Source organism: Sorex araneus, chromosome 8 (assembly GCF_027595985.1).
Source record: "Sorex araneus isolate mSorAra2 chromosome 8, mSorAra2.pri, whole genome shotgun sequence".
Lineage (NCBI taxonomy): Eukaryota > Metazoa > Chordata > Mammalia > Eulipotyphla > Soricidae > Sorex > Sorex araneus.
Window position 1 is genome coordinate 39,516,179 of NC_073309.1, and position 16,832 is coordinate 39,533,010.

The following is a 16,832-nucleotide window of genomic DNA, read 5'->3' on the forward strand; positions in this document are numbered from 1 at the left end:
GCCCCCTATCTGTTTTAATATTAAGAAGCTGTTGACCAATATGCTTGAGCCTTTCTGAAATCTCAGTATTTCTTTCTCTCTGTTTTTGGCTTTTGGGCCAAACTCTCGTGCTGAGGGGCCAACTCCCTGATTATGTTTATATGTTTGTTGACACAGGGACCATGCAGTTTTGGGGACCCAACTCTGGCCTCCATATACAAGGGATGTGCTCTAGCCCATTGAGTTATCTCTCTGGCTCCCTACAGGATTTTTGGGGTTTTGTTTTGGGGCCAACACCTGGGCTATGCTGGTGCTTATTCCTGGCTCCGTGCTCAGGAACTGTATATGTATATGGTGGCTTTTTGGGTCATACCCAGCGATACTCAGGGGTTACTCCTGGCTACTCCTAGCTCTGCACTCAGGAATTACTCCTGGCAGTGTTCAGGGGACCATATGCAATGCCCGGGATAGAACTGTGGTTGTCAGCGGTGCAAGGTAAACGTTCTACCCGCTGTACTATCGCTCTAGCTCTGTGTTTATAGTTCTTAACAGCAGAGTACAGGAGTGCTTTACAACAGAGTTTAATACTACTTCTGACAGTTTAAATAGGCTATAATAACTATTTGCCTTTGATTGGATTTAATTAACGAATTTATGATTTTGGGCTACACGCAGCTGAGTTCAGGGCTTACTCCAGCCTCCGGTTCAATGCGCAGGGGCCACTCCAGGTGAAGTTCGGGGGACCATAAGTGGTACTTTCTCTCCGGCCCTTTTTTTGCTTCTTTGGGGGTCACACCCGGCGATGAACAGGGGTCACTCCTGGCTCTGCACTCAGGAATTACCCCTGGCGGTGCTTAGGGGACCATATGGAATGCTGGGAATCGAACCTGGCTCGGCGGAGTGCAAGACAAACGCCCTACCGGCTGTTGCTATCACTTCAACCCCTCTCGACCCTTTTTATTGGATTTTGATATGCATATTATTAAAGTCCAAATTTTAGTTGTGTTTGCTTAGTTTTTTTATTGGGGGGGGGTGGGAGGACCACACCCGGCGATGCTCAGAGACCATATGGGGTGCTGGGGATCAAACCCGAGTCAACCGCGTGAAAGGCAATAACCCTACCCCGCTCTACTACCTTGCGGGACCCAAAATTATTTTTTTTTTGCTTTTTGGGTCACACCCGACGGTGATCGGTGGGCCATACGGGATGCCCGAGGATCGAATCCGGATTCGCCTCGTGCAAGGCAAACGTCCTACTTGCTGTACTATAGCTCAGGCCCTTCAATTTTTTTTTTTTTCTAAATTAAGAGAGTAGCATTTGTTTTCTTCTTCGTGTAGTTATTGCTGTGTTTTTCAAGCGCTTTACCTTAAGCTAGACTACCTCTCCAGCCCCCTGGAGAGTATCATGTTTTGTTTTGAATTTGTACAAGCCCTTAGCCTGCGGGGACATCCGGCTCCCAACCTGTAAGAAGTCTGGGTGGCAAGTCGCAACACCAGGCTCTCGAGCTTCCAGAAGCCCCGAGGCCCCCAGAGCAGCTGCGCAAGCCTCACGGGAAGCACGGCGCAGAGGGTGGGGTGGGGTGGGGGGGTAGCAGACCCTCGCCCGGCCAGGTGGCGCCGCCCCGCGCCGCACGCCCGGCGCGCCGTTAGTGCGCAGGACCGGAAGCCGGGGCGCCCTTCCCCCAACCGCTTCCGGTCGCCCCTCAGTTCTCCCGCCTCCGCCGCGGCTCGTGGTTGTCCCGCCATGGCGCTGTCGCGGGGGCTGCCCCGGGAGCTGGCCGAGGCCGTGGCCGGGGGCCGGGTGCTGGTGGTGGGCGCGGGCGGCATCGGCTGCGAGCTCCTCAAGAACCTCGTGCTCACCGGCTTTTCCCACATCGACCTGGTGAGGCCCGAGCGGCGCGCGGGCTTGAATGGCGGGCCGTGATGCCGGGGGCCGCGGGGGGCTCGGGGCCGGGACTTGCGGGAGGAGCTTGAGGGGAGCGAACCGCCAAAAACCAAAACGAAACAACCAACCAAAAATAAAAAAAGCCCCACGCGAAAGAAGAAGCCTCTGTGGTGGCGGCGGCGGCCGCCCGCGTCGCGGAGGCCGGCGGCGGGGCCCGCGCCGGACGCTGAGGAGGCCGCGAGTCCGCGGTTTCCGGGCGCCCCGCGGCGCGGCCGCCGCCCCCCGCCGCCCCTCAGGCGCCCGGTCGGCGCGGCCGGAGAGCCGGGAGGCGGCCTGGCGCCGCGGCCCGCGCGCGGCTCTCGGCTCCGGCGGTGGCAGGAGGCGCGCACGGCCCGGTGGGTGTGGTGACTCCGTGGGGAGCTCGCCCTGGGCTCGGGTAACGCTCCGGAGCGCAGGGGGGCGGTCGAAGCATCCCTGAGCGCCCGGCGCTGCCCAGCGCTCCCCGGCGCCGTTTTTTCTCCTCCCCCTCCACTTGTTTTTTTTTTTTTTTAAACCGACGGACGGGACCTGCCTTAGGGGTTTTTTTCAGTAACTTGAGGGACTCGGGAGTCGCGGAGCAGGGGATCCTTCTGGGTACCGCGCCGCGCGGCAGCCCTGGTTGTCGAATCGTAGTTTTCTCGCGGGAGCGATTGGCTGGAGTTTGGAGCTTTGCGTTATTGCGGGAAGTGGCTGTAATTTTTTTTTTTCTTCCTTTTTTCAGGTTTTGTTTTAAAGTTTAGTTTAGGGATGGGAGGCGTTAACTTGGGGAAGTGAGTTCCGAGTATTTCAGTGGAAACGTGTGTCATGAAAAAAAGTGCTTGAGGTGGCTGGTTGAGGGTGCAGGGGAGAACTAACGCTTCCCTTTGGGCGTTATAAGGATGAAGTTCTTACCAGCTACAACCAAATACGAGTGTGCGGTGGCTGGTAACTACTAATACTGTTTAAAAGACGCGCGTTTTTGGTAAAGCAGGCCGTAAATTTGCTTCCGGCGGGGGGGGGGGGCTAAGCCAGATTTTTGGATTTTTCTTTAACTTTTGCAGTACACTTGCTAAATGCAAATAAAAACCGATTAGGTTTCTACACGTCTCCGTAATTTTCAGAAAACTGTAACCAAGCACTTGGGATGTTTCACAGTTACGACCTTTTTACTACTTTTCATAGAACTTTATTGAAATGGAGTGACAGAATGGCTTTTGCCATTCTTTTGTGCACTTATATTTTTAAGAAGCATGTGCAGTTTTTTTAAAAATTGTATAGTTTCCCTTCACAGCCTTTAGGTAATAAACCATGCTGGTGGAGAACTTTGATTTAAAGAAAGCAAAAAAAAAATTGTCTCATGTTTTGTAAGAAAGAAAACAGGCACAGTTAAGTATATATCTGTGAGAATTTTTTTTTTGGGGGGGGGGTTTGGAGGTGTCACAGCCGGTGATGCTCAAGGGGTTACTCCTGGGTCTGCAGTCAGAAATTATTCCTGGCGTTGCTCAGGGGATCATGACGGAATGCCCGGAATAGAACCCTGGTCGGCCTCTGCAAGGCAAACGCCCTACCTGCTTTACTATCGCTGGGCCCAATTTGGTTTTTAAAATAGATTGATAGGGCTGGAAGGATAGCACAGAGAGTAGGGCGTTTGCCTTGCAAGTGGTCGACCAGTTCCATTCCTCTGTCCCTCTTGGAGATCCCTGCAAGCTACCGAGAGTATTCCACCCGCACCCGCGCTGGCAAGCTACCTGTGACAATTTCGGTATGCCAAAAACAGTAACAAGTCTCACAATGGAGACGTTACTGGTGCTCACTCGAGCAAATCGATGAACAACGGGATGACAGTGACAGAAAAATTCTACAATTCATTTTCAGCAGATAGCATTTTGTTCCATTTTAGAATTTTTTTTCCTTTTTGGATCACACCCATTGATGCTCAGGGGTCACTCCTGGCTCGCACTCAGGAATTACCCCCTGGCCGTGCTCAGGGGACCATATGGGATGCTGGGAATCGAACCAGGGTCGGCCACATGTAAGGCAAATGCCCTACCCGCTGTGCTATTGCTCCTGCCCCTCATTTAAGAATTTTAAAATTAGAATAAACTGCAAAATACTGCTAAAATATTTTTGATTTTTTTTTTTCCTTTTTGGGTCACACCTGGCGATGTACAGGGGTTACTCCTGGCTCTGCACTCAAGAATCACTCCTGGCAGTACTCGGGACCATATGGGATTCTGGGAATCGAACCCTGGTCGGCTGCGTGCAAGGAAAACACCCTATTCGCTGTGCTATTGCTCCAGCCCCTTTAAAATATTTTTTGAGAAAGAAGGTCTGATGTTTTCAAGCCTCTTTTGGTCCACATCAATAGTATTCAGGGCTTTCTTATGGGTCTAGGGTCAAGGATAACTCGAAGTTGTGCTCTGAGGATCCGCTGAATATCCAATTAGCTGTATACAGCAGAGGCAGGTGCCTTAACCCTATTTCTCAGGCCTCAGGCCTCTTTTTTGTTTTGTTTTGGAGCTTCATCTGCCCAGCAGTAGACAGGCTGTTTTCCTGCCAGTTCTCTGAGGACCGTGGAATACCAGAGATCCAATCCAGCTCATCCCGTGTTGGCCAGTGCAAGACAAGTGCCTAACCATTGTACTACCCCATGGCTCAGGCTCCCTCAAGTCTCTTTTTGTTAGGTTTTTTTTTTTTGTTTTTTGCTTTTTGGGGTTACTCCTGGTTCTGCACTCAGGAATCACTCCTGGCAGTGCTTAGGGGACCATATGGGATGCTGGGAATCGAACCCAGGTCGGCCGTGTGCAAGGCAAACGCCCTACCCACTGTACTATTGCTCTAGCCCCAATGTGTGTTGATTCTTTTAAATCGAATTTTGGTATGGATTTTCTGAAAAGCTTTTTCTTCCCAGTGAAGCAAAAGTTGGGGGGGGGGGCGGATGCTGAGGGACAGCAATATTACATAATATTGTAATTTGTAATTTTAGTTTACAAAATTAAATTACGGGGGATTTGTAATTTATCTGGGGTTTATGCATTTATAGATTGATCTGGATACTATTGATGTCAGCAACCTGAACAGGCAGTTTTTGTTTCAAAAGAAACATGTTGGAAGATCAAAGGCCCAGGTAATTATTTCTCATACTATTTTTATTGACTTGGTTATATTTTTTTCTTTGATGAATATTCTATTTTTGGCATCAGATGATCTCATTCTCTAGTAGGAGGGAGTACAGGGGTGGAGCCATCTCTTTTTAGCCAAATGATTGTAAAGAATAAAAATAGGGCTGAAGTAAAGAACTAAAAACTCTGACCCCTGTTTCTGGGTTGAAAAGTGCTCTGCCCAAACTAGTAAATGGTGTTCTCTTAGTATTTCTATTTTTCATTACTTCAGATCAACCCTGTGTTCCTGCATTCCTAAAGAAATGGCTGTTGCCATATTTGGGACATAAGCCAGTCTGTTTTGTTTCTTTGAGAACTCTGTATCCCCTGAGGGTCTAGCCACTCTGGCCTGCCTTTGATTCCTTAAATTTTCTCTCCAGACTCGGTGAAATTTTTTCCCTGTGTTTTCTTCCTAGCCTTTCTGGCAACTTTTACTCTTTGCTCTTTGTCAGTTTGTCATTTTTTTAAAAAAATTCTTTTGCTGGAAATAGTGTTTCTGAGGGAGGATTTTGGGCTACACCTCCAGTGCTCAGAACCATGCGGTGCTGAGAATAAACCCTAGGCCTCCAGCATGCAAAGGATTCCCCTCAGCCCTCTGATCCCTTTCTTAAACTTAACCTAATTCAGATCTTCCTCTCACAACAACCTCTCATTTTTCCAAGTGTGGTCTGTCAGGGTCTAACTGGGTTCGTCTGCGTGCAAGACATACCTCGACCCTGTGTTGTCTCTGACCATACTTTTTAATTTTATTTATTTATTTTTTAATTAATTAATTTATTTATTTATTTATTTTTGCTTTTTGGGTCACACCCAGCGATGCTCAGGGGTTACTCCTGGCTTTGCACTCAGGAATTGCTCCTGGCAGTGCTTGGGGGGACCATATGGGATGCCGGGGATCGAACCCGGGTCGGCCGCGTGCAAGGCAAACGCCCTACCTGCTGTGCTATCGCTCCGGCCCATACTTTTTTATTTTTGACCACACCTTCTTCAAGTGAGCAGATAGAAACCTTCCAGTTAAACCTTCCAGTTACATCTGTGGCTATTACTACCTCCCAGGATTGTTGTAGTTCTCCTCAGGGTAGTGCACACATTGGAAAAAACTGATATAAATGGTTATTTGGATAATGTGACTTGCTCACCAAGTGCCTTAATCATGTCTTGGTATATAGAATATACTCATAAAAGTATTTGTTAAATGATTGAAACTTCAGTATTTTTGTTGAAGCTTACAATTCCTTATTCGAGTATTTCATAAACTTGTTTACAAGTTAATGAAAATACATTATTTGTTATTTTTGTACTTTTCAATACAAAATGTAAGGTGAAACAGCAGGGCTGCCATAAGTAGATTTTAAGTACAGATGAACAACAGTAATTCAGTGTTTTTGTTCTTCCAGGTTGCCAAAGAAAGTGTGCTGCAGTTTTATCCGAAAGCTAATATTGTAGCCTATCATGACAGCATCATGAAGTATGCATTTATTATTATGTTGCAAAGTTTTTATTATAAAACTTGAGGGTGGGGAGGGGTGGGTCACACCCAGTAGTGTTGGGGGCTGCTCCCCAGTCTTGGGGTACTGAGATACTTGGGGCGGCCGCATAGATCCTGTCCTATCATTCTCTGCCTTTAATCTTCTGTGAGGGCAGAGGGGGCCGTACCCTGGTAATGTTCAGTGGTTTCTCTTGGCTCTGCACTGAGGAATCACTTCTGGCAGTGCCTGGGGGTCCATATGGGGTGCCAGGTATTGAACTTGGGTTGGCCACATGCAAGCCAAGCACCCTACCTGCTATACTCATAGCCAACACCCGTATAATAATGTTCCATATTATAGATATGGTCTAGGACCCAGGGACTTGGATCAGTAATAAAGCATGTGTTTTGCATGTATGAAGCTGTGGGTTTGATTTTTAAGCACTGGACTTTTTTTTTTTTTAATGCTTTACCCAGTGAATCGAAGGGGAGTGGTCTCCTGGGGAGTTTGGGGGCCATGTGGAGTGCCAGAGGAACCTGTGTTGGCCACGTATGTGACAAGTACCCTACCCATTATACTACTGCTCTGACCCTGAAAAATTCTTATGTAGGGGTCAGAGGTAGTACAGTGGGTAAGGTACCTTGCATGTGGTTGACCTAGTTTCAATCTCTGGCACCCTATATAGCCCCTGAACCTGCCAGAAGTGGTATCTGAGCTCAGAGTCAGGAGTAAACCCTGAGCATAGCCGAGTAGTGCAGGACCCTCCTCAAAAAAAAAAAAACAAAAAAAAACCCAAAACCCTTTATGTAATTAAACTTTTATACAGTGCTCTTGGAGTTCCAATGGATTGATTTCAGCTGTGGGTACTTAATAGAACCCTCCCAGAATAATTTGTTAGGACTGACTTTTGTACTTAGTGTAAAACAACAGTGGGAAATTACGATGGGGCAGCAATTTCCAGAGTACATAAATGCTTTATTCTTAGTAAAGACTAAATACAATATTTCGGAGGTGTAGGGCTCAGAACGAGATTCAATGATAAAGTGCTTATCTTGGATGTGTGAGCCCCTGATTTTATTCCTGGTCTTTATTCTTTTTTCCCTGGCTATTTGGGTCACACCTGGCTCTGCTCTCAGGAATTACCCCTGGCGGTGCTAAGGGGACCGTATGGGATGCTGGGAATTGAACTCAGGTCAGCCTGAGTACAAGGCATATGGTCTACCTGCTGTGCTATCACTCCAGCCCCAGTCTTTTTAAGGCATGTTGGGGGCAAGGCATTTTGGGCCTAAATTACTTATTGAGGGGTATGGGTTTTGGGCCTGGTTGTGTTCAGGGCTTACCCCTGGCTCTGGCTTTGTACTCAGGAAACACTTCTGGCACAGCCCGAGGAACCATATGGGTTGCCAGGGATTGAACCCGTGTCTGCCGCATGCAAGGCAAACACCCTACCTAGTGTGCTCTGGCCTCCTAAATTACTTTTTATCTATAATTGTCGTCTAGCTCAAAAGCAAATGATAACTAAAAAGGAGTGAGTTCTTGTTTGAGGACTGAAATTAGTCTTTTACTTTCTCAGGGAATTTTTAATCTAATTTTTCTATTCTCTGGATAGTTGCTGTACAAGCCTCTCTAGCCTTATGCCCCCCTTATTCTGTTGCTTTCCCAGTGCTTCTAAAAGTAGCCACTCAAGGGGACTGAACTCTGTTCCTAACCATGTGAGGTGAAATCCGAGGGCAGGCAGATCCTGGGAATGTGGTCTTTGTATGTTCCCAGGCACTTGTTGCCCAGAGAAGGCCTGTTGGGATTAGTTAAATCATACCAACTTTATGCCAGTTTGAGGTCCTGCTTTTACGCAGACATAACTAGCCCAAATGAACTCTAGCAGCCCTGGGAAATAACCCAAAATTTGGGTGTGGTTGGGAAAAATCAAAGCCTTATTTACGATAACAGATTCCTTACGTTAGTAATTCTTACACTTCAGTATTTTAGCATGCTTTTTAGAGTTCTTTGTTATACTATGAAGATCATGTACAAGGCAAGTTTTGGTGACTTCTGTTTTGTTTTATTTTTTAGCCCTGACTATAATGTGGAATTTTTCCGACAATTTATATTGGTTATGAATGCTTTAGATAACAGAGGTGAGATTATTTTAATTTTTTATTCTATATTTTATTTTTCCTGTGCTTCATTTTTAAAAAACTATTTACTTGTCTAGTTTCAATTAAATATTTCTTAGACTAGGGATATAAATACAATGGTTCAATCAGTAACACTAAAAAACAAACCCGATATGTTTACTTCTGAGTTAGATTCAGCTTTGTTTTGAAATTTTAATTTTTGCTTTTATGCCATACTCAGCTGTGCTCAGGACTTCAATCCTGGCTCTCTACTTGGGGGTGGGGGGGTGTTATTTCTATAATTTCTGGCAGTCCTCTGGGGATATAGGGTGTCAGGGATTGAACTGGGTCAGCTATATGCAAGGCAGTCAGGTTTCTAGATTCATAAACCTTGCCAATGATTGAAATTTTATTTTATTTTATTTTGTTTTTTTGCTTTTTGGGTCATACCTGGCGATGCACAGGGGTCACTCCTGGCTCTGCACTCAGGAATTACCCCTGGCCGTGCTCAGGGGACCATATGGGATGCTGGGAATCAAACCCGGGTCTGCCGAGTGCAAGGCAAACGCCCTACCCGCTGTGCTATTGCTCCAGCCCCCAATGATTGCAATTTTAATTAGAGCATGTTCAAAAGTAAAATTGAGCTTTTATATGCTCTTTCGAAAAGATAAGAAAATGGGCGATAGTCATTAAATAGGATTAATACATAGGATATGTTTTACATTTGCTTCAGATTATCCTTGTACTGAAATACAGCTTACCTTTTATGTGGAGATTGTTTTGTTTATTATTGTTTTTGGCCATACCTACCAATGCTCAGGGGTTACTATTGACTTGCACTCAGGAACATCTTGGGTGGTGTTCAAGGGACCATATGCGATGCTGGACATGGAATGAAACCTGGGTCAGCCCATGCAAAGCAAATGTCTTATCTACTCTTTTACCCCTGGAAATTTTTTTAAATATTTGTGTTTAGATTTCTAATCTGACCGAATGGAGCCTAAACAAAGCTTCTCAGATGATTCTAAAGTACAGTTACAGCTGAAAACCCACTACTTTGAGAATCAGGCAGCAAGATGACAAAGTATAGAAGCTTGGGCTCTTGAAGAACTATAGGTGAATCTGGTGCCATACTATATCAGACCGAGTGCCAGAGATGCGGCTCAAGTGGGAAAGCCCTGGTTTGCACCCTGGTACCACTTTGTCCCTTTAGCATAAGAAATGGCCTTTACCTCCTTTGCTGTGTGGCAGCAATAAAAACAAAAAGGTCAGTATTCTATTGCATATGGACCTTTTAAAGTATTAAAGTGTTTCATTCTCGGAGGTGAGGAACAGGTACTATATATGTAACCATCATTGTTAACAAATTTGTATGTAGAATAAAGGTGTGAAGTTCTGTGCCCAGGGCTTACTCCTGGCTTTGCTCAGGGATCACTCCTGATGGGGTTTGTGAGATCATGTGGGGTGCTAGGGATCAAGCCCAGGTGAGCTGCATGCAAGGCAGGTGGCGGTGGCCTTTCTGCTGTACTATTGCTCTGGCTCCAGTTGTTTATATTTTTTAACATGGGAATTTTACTTAAATTTGTACTATGAATGGGGCTGGAGTGATAGCACAGTGGGTAGGGTGTTGGCCTTGCACGCGGCCGACCCGGGTTCGATTCCCAGCATCCCATATGGTCCCCTGAGCACGGCCAGGGGTAATTCCTGAGTGCAGAGCCAGGAGTGACCCCTGAGCATTGCTGGGTGTGACCTAAAAAGCAAGAAAAAAAAAAGTTAAAAAAAATTTGTACTATGAATTTGTTGTATGAGATTGGAGAAATAAATATGTATATATTTTTGGGGCCATACTCGGCAGTACTCTGGGCTTGGTCCTCTCAGGGATTCCTTCTGACAGGTTTATGGGAGCCTGTGGCAGGCTAGGAGTTGAACTCTGGTCACTTCTTGCAAGGCAAGGACTCTACTCTTTCTTTTTCTCTTTTTTTAATTGAAGTCACTATTTTATGTACAAAGAGCTAGCATTGTTTCTGCTGCCAGATAGATGTCTGATGACCAACTCCAGAAGTTCACTTAGCCCAACTTGATGAAGCTCATGTCCTTAGAGTACTGGTGGAAACACTGGTGGCACATATTGAGGCCATATTTCCGGATCAGGCTGTGCCGATTGGAGCAGACGTGTCAAGAGCTTGACCCCTGGCCATATTTTCTCAGATGGCTCCAGTAGAGATGCGGGTGACCTATCTTGCTTGCTTAGAGACAATGAGGCAAAAGAAAGGAGCAGGCCTATGTGTGTGCTTTTGAAACGCACTCTCTCTTTCAAGCCCTCTCTTTTTCAGGAGATGGAGAGGAGCAGGGTTCAGGCCCATATGAGGTTGTCAGGATGGAACCTTGGTTAAGCAGCATGTAAGGCAAGTTCCTTGCCCAGTATACACTCTCTAGCTGCTACTTCTCCCCCCCTCCCTCAAGTTTCGGGGGGAAAAATTAGATTTTTCTTAGTGATTGTCTCAAAGTTCATAATGATTAATAGTTGTATTACTCTGGGTATAGCTAAAGGAAAATTATTGGCAAAATGAAAACTATAAAGTAGATTGAGTAAATGTAATAGTAATGTAATGTTTTTTGTTTCCCTGGTGGTGGTGGTTTTTTTTCTTAACGTAGTGTTTTTTCTTTCAGCTGCTCGAAACCATGTTAATAGAATGTGTCTGGCAGCTGATGTCCCTCTTATTGAGAGTGGAACTGCTGGTTATCTTGGGCAAGTAACTACTATCAAAAAGGTAAAGTTTTTTTTTTAATCTTCTCAAATATTTGTGATTTACTTACATTTACTTGTATTTAGGTGTACGTAAGAAATTTGCTTTAAAAATTTGATAAGAGGACAGCTAGGAAGATAACTCGAGGGTTTGGAATACATGTTTTGCATTTGGGAGCCCCGTGTTTAATCTGTGACACAGCGCCACTTCAGGAGTAATACTTTGTATGGCATAGAAGCCAAAATACAGTTCTTAGTAGCTGTAAATCTACAATTCATCTTGTAGATGATACGTGGTGAATAAGACTTATAAAAAGCTGTTTTTGTAAAGTATCAACATCGTCATATGTTTGCTGTTCAGTTTTTTTCTCCCTAGATCTATAGTTTGAGTCCTGGATCCTTATACATGCAAGGCAAGCACTCTATCTCTGAGCTATGGGTTTTTTTTCCTTTCAGGTTGTTTGTTTTTGTTTTGTTTTGGTTGGTTTTTGCGGCCATACCTGGCAATGCTCAGGGATCACTCCTGGTGGGTCTCAGGGCACCATATGAGATGCTAGGGCTGGAACTCAATGTACTATTTTTCTGGCCCCTGTCTTCTAGTTCTTTTAAGAAATTAAGAGTAGGGGCCAGAGGGGTAATACAGCAGGTAAAGTGCTTGCTTTGTGTGTGGCTGAACCAAGTTTGTTTCTCTGCAGTTTTGATTCTTCTGTTCCTCCAAGCCCTTCCAGTAGTTATCCCTGAGTGCAGAGCCAGGAATACCCAGGCACCTCTGGATGTGGTTCAAGAACAGAATTTAATTTAGTTTTCCACTGAAGCAGGATAGTTATTGAATGAAACTTACTTAGAATGATATAAGGGGAGGGGTCAGCAATAGTACAGCAAATAGGGTGTTTGCCTTGTGTGGCCAATCCAGGTTTGATCCCAGCATCCCATAATGTTCCCGGAGAACCACCAGGACTAATTCTTGAGTAGAACCAGGAGTAACCCAGAGTACCACCGGATATGATCCCAAAATAAAACAAGATGTAAGGTGAGAGTAAGTGAAGAAGTACCTGTTCTAGAGAACAAGGGCTTCTCCAGAGCTGGAGCCTTAGTATAGTGGGTAGGGCGTTTGCCTTACACACGCTGACCTGGATTTGATCCCTGGCATCCCATATAGTCCACTGAGTATGGCCAAGAGTAACCCCTGAGTACTGCCAGGTGTGGCCCAAAAACCAGGAAAAAAAGAACAAGGGCTTCTCCAAAGTGGAGAAAGCATGCAAAAGGACATAGAGATAAGAAAGACAAGCCACAAAATCAAAATTTTAAATACGGCCCAGGGAGATAGATAGTATAATTTTCTTTGCCTAAAATCAGGCAGACCCTGATTAAAATAGCAGGTACCACATAGATTCACTTAGCATAGAGCTAATAACATCCCCTGAGTACCACCAAGTGTGGTTCAACACACCCCTTCTCTCAAGAAAATAACTTAAAATTTCAGTGGGTCAGGAATATGAGTCAGGTAATAGTATATGCCTAACATATGGAAGGCCTTGAGTTCAATCTCTGGCACTGGGTAACTACCATTACATGAAGAAAAGGAAATTACGTTGCAGGTTTTGAAAGCTAAAAGTAATTATACTTGGGCTTGAGAGAGTACAGTGGTTTAAGGTGCTTGCCCTGGCAAGTGGTAACTGGTTCAATCCCCAGCATCCATGTGATCCCTGAGCACTGCAAGGAGTGATTGCTGAGCATTACCAAGTTTCTCACAAACAAAACTACACGTGGGCCAGAAAGCTAGTACAGAGGTTATAAACACTTGCCATACATTTGGCAGATACAATCTTTACCTGTGTGCTGCCTCGCCATGTGTTCCCCCGCACTGCATGTAACCCCTGAAGAAATTACATCTACCATTTACATCTATACATCTCTTGGTGGGTGGGGGGATTCGCACGCCTGGCTGTCCTCAGGGCTTACTCTTAACTGCACTCATGGCTCCTTCCAGGCTGGCTCAGGACCATATGTGAAGCTGAGGATTGGACCTGGGACAGTCACCTGCAGCATAAATATCTTTTCTGCTGTATCCTCTCTTGAGCCTCTTCTTTTGGGGTGGGGGTACACTCAGTGATGCTCAGGGCTTACTCCTGGCTCTGGACTTTTGGGATTAGTTTGGGGCTGGAGCAGAAGCATAGTGGGTAGGGCGTTTGCCTTCCACACAGCTGACTCGGATTTGATTCTTGACGTTCTGTTTTTGCCCTCCCAGCACCCCCAGTAGTAACCCCTGAGCTTTGCTGGGTGTGACCACCCAAAAGAAAAAAATTAATTTTGGGGACATCAAATTATCAGTAAGTTTTGTGCTGTTGTAATACTGTTTTGAAAGGTCAAGGGCAGTAATTTTTTGTGATACAGGGATCAGTGCTATCATGATATTATGGAGAAAAATGATTACTCACTAGTTTATAACAAATAGGCAATCTTTTAAAACTATCAAACCATTATTTGAAAGACACTTCTATTTTTTTTGGGGGGGTATTGGGTCATACTTGTCAATGTTACCCCTGGTTCTGCACTCAATAATTACTCCTAGTGGTGCTCAGGACCATGTGTGATGCTGGGGATCAAACCTAGGTCTGCCGCGTATGTCCTATCTGCTATACTATTGCTCAGCCTCCAAGACATTCCTCTTTTGTTATTTTGGGCCATACCTGATGATGCTTCTGGACTCTGAGCTTAGGGATTACTCCTGGCAGTGTGCAGGGGACCGTATGTGGTGTGGGGGATGGAACCTGGGTCAGCCATGTACAAGGCAGACACCCTATTTGCTATAATACTGTTCAGCCCCAATATCGCTTTTTATATACTTCACTACTATGTTCCTGAGAGATTTGTGTGTATTAAGACTGAAGTTGAGGGGCTGGAGCGATAGCACAGCGGGTAGGGCGTTTGCCTTGCACGTGGCCGACCCGGGTTCTAATCCCAACATCCCATTATGGTCCCCTGAGTACCGCCAGGGGTAATTCCTGAGTGAAGAGCCAGGAGTAACCCCTGTGCATCGCCAGGTGTGACCCAAAAACAAAAGACAAAACAAAACAAAAGACTGAAGTTGAGAATTGCTGAAGTGAAAAAATTAATTTGATAATTGGAAAAGTGGTTGAAACTTCTCTGGAGACTTTTAAAAAGGAATTTCTTACAGTATAATTTTTGTTTATTTTGGTCTGTTGACCCCAGGGCTTTTTCCCATCCCTCTTACTGTGTAACTTTATTTTGGTTTTTGGACACACATTCTGTATGCTCAGGTGCAATTCTCAGTTGTTGATGGGAATTGCTCCTTGGAGGTACTCAGTGGATTATTTGTGATACTGGGGGATTAAACCTTGACCTTCTATGTGCCCTGTGATCTCTGTACATTGCTTTTAGGTTACAGCATAGAGTGTTTTAACACTCATCAGTCCTCAGTTTATTTCCCAGCACCAGTGTCCCCAGTTTCCCTCTTATCACCCCAGGCCCTTTCTTCTCCCTCCCCCCCACCTCTCTTCCTCCTCTCCCCTCTCTACCCCTCTTCCCCTCCCTTCCTTCCCTCCTTTCTCCCTCTCTCCCTCCCCCTCTCTCTCCCTCTTGGGCATTGTGGTTTGCAATACAGATAATGAAAGGTTTTTAGGAATACCCCTTTACCTGCCTTTTTAACAGTTATTGTCCAACAAGATCATTTCCAGCTATTATTATCATTCTGGTCCCTTTTCTATCTTACCTACCCTCTGCCTCACACACTCGTGGTTGATTTAAACCATTGATCAATCTCCTAGCCCCTGTTTTCCCTGGCCATGGATATTAGTCTTTCAGTATATGTACTTTATATATCACAAATGAATATAATCATTCTACATCTCCTCCTGACTCATTTCACTCAGCATGATACTCTGCATGTCCATCCATTTTTTTAGGCAAATTCATGACTTCATTTTTTCCTAATAGCTGTATAGTAGTACTCCATTGTTTCCAGTACTATACTGAATAGAAGTGGTGAGCGTAGGCATTCTTGTCCCTGATTTTAGAGGGAAGACTTTGTCTTTTCCCCATTGGGAATTCTAGTCCACTAATTTTAAGGAGATTATAAAGTCATGCTACAAAAAACTTGTGTTTTAGTTTTGGGGTCACACCACATGATGCTCAGGACTTAATTTTCAGTTTGTACTTCGGAGCCACTCGGTGGTGCTGGGGGACCTATATGGGATGTCAGGGATTGAACCTGGGTTGGCCATATGTGAGCATATTCCTTACCTGCTATACTTACAATATTGCTCTGACTCTTTGTTACTGTTTATTTTTTGGACCACACCCAGTGGTACTCTGGGTTTAATGCTCATCCTCAGGGATCACTCCTGGTAGAGACCCAGAGTGCTGGATATCAAACATGGTCAGCTGTGTGTAAGACAAGTGCTGTACCCACTACAGTATCCTTCGGCTCTGTTGCTCTATTTTTAAAAATTATTTAACAAATGTTTCACAATATTACAGTGTTGGAAGGTTGTGTTTATAGCAGATTTTCTATTTTTAAGGTTTTTGGGTCACAGCAGTGATGCTCAGGAGTTCTTTAATGTATCCAAGGTTTTCTGTTTGACAGAATTTTTATTGACATACAGGTTTATGGGTCACATGTCTTAAGATTTTCCTGGATTAAATTCAGCTGTTACCTATGATTGTTTCAGTTAACTAAGTCAATCTTTAGCCTCCTATACTATTTCTCTGGCAATTCAGCTTTTTGTTTGGTTGGGTTTTTTTTGGTGGGGGGGGGGTCATGCATGGCTATGTTCGGGAGCTATTCCTAGCTCTGTGCTCCGTGTGACCTCTGGTCACACCTGGTGATGTTACATTTGGTGACTGAGATTTGAACCACAGTTGCAGCAGAGAATTACCTCCTTACTGTCTCTGGCCATCTGCTTTTAAATAGAACTTGTATAATATAAGGATAAAGTTTTTTTTTTTTTTTTCTTTTTCTTTTTGGGTCACACCTGGTGATGCTCAGGGGTTATTCATGGCTCTGCACTCAGGAATAACCCCAGGGTGGTACTCAGGGGACCATATGGGATGCTGGGAATTGAACCCGGGTCGGCGCGTGCAAGGCAAACTTTGCCCTACCCGCTGTGCTATCACCCCAGCCCCAAAGTTTTGTTTTATATGTAGTAATTACTTAGATCTAGATGACTGAAGGAAGTGTTTATATTACCTTAAGATGTTGAAAAACCTTAATTACGGAATAATTGTTTTCCTTGTGCTGATTTTGCAGGGTGTGACTGAGTGCTATGAATGCCATCCCAAACCAACCCAGAGAACATTTCCTGGCTGTACAATTCGTAACACACCTTCAGAACCTATTCATTGCATTGTTTGGGCAAAGTATTTGTTCAAGTAAGAATATATTTCTCTTCATATTTTCAGTATTGATGATAAAGTTGAGAGTCCTTTTTTTCCCCCTTT

General features: G+C 44.9%; 1 protein-coding gene and 1 pseudogene across 1 annotated transcript in view; one reads left to right on the forward strand and one right to left on the reverse strand.

Annotated features, from left to right (window-relative positions):
* The first annotated feature begins 1,677 nt into the window (after positions 1–1,677).
* Positions 1,678–16,832, forward strand: part of UBA2 (ubiquitin like modifier activating enzyme 2) — a 39,445-nt gene continuing 24,290 nt past the window's right edge. Inside the window, exons 1-6 of the mRNA XM_004600714.2 lie at positions 1,678–1,861; positions 4,926–5,009; positions 6,441–6,511; positions 8,583–8,647; positions 11,297–11,397; positions 16,642–16,763. Coding sequence (XP_004600771.1) covers positions 1,724–1,861; positions 4,926–5,009; positions 6,441–6,511; positions 8,583–8,647; positions 11,297–11,397; positions 16,642–16,763 — 581 coding nt within the window. The 5' untranslated portion in view covers positions 1,678–1,723. The remainder of the gene's footprint in view (positions 1,862–4,925; positions 5,010–6,440; positions 6,512–8,582; positions 8,648–11,296; positions 11,398–16,641; positions 16,764–16,832) is intronic.
* Positions 10,694–11,026, reverse strand: LOC129406774 (40S ribosomal protein S29-like; annotated as a pseudogene).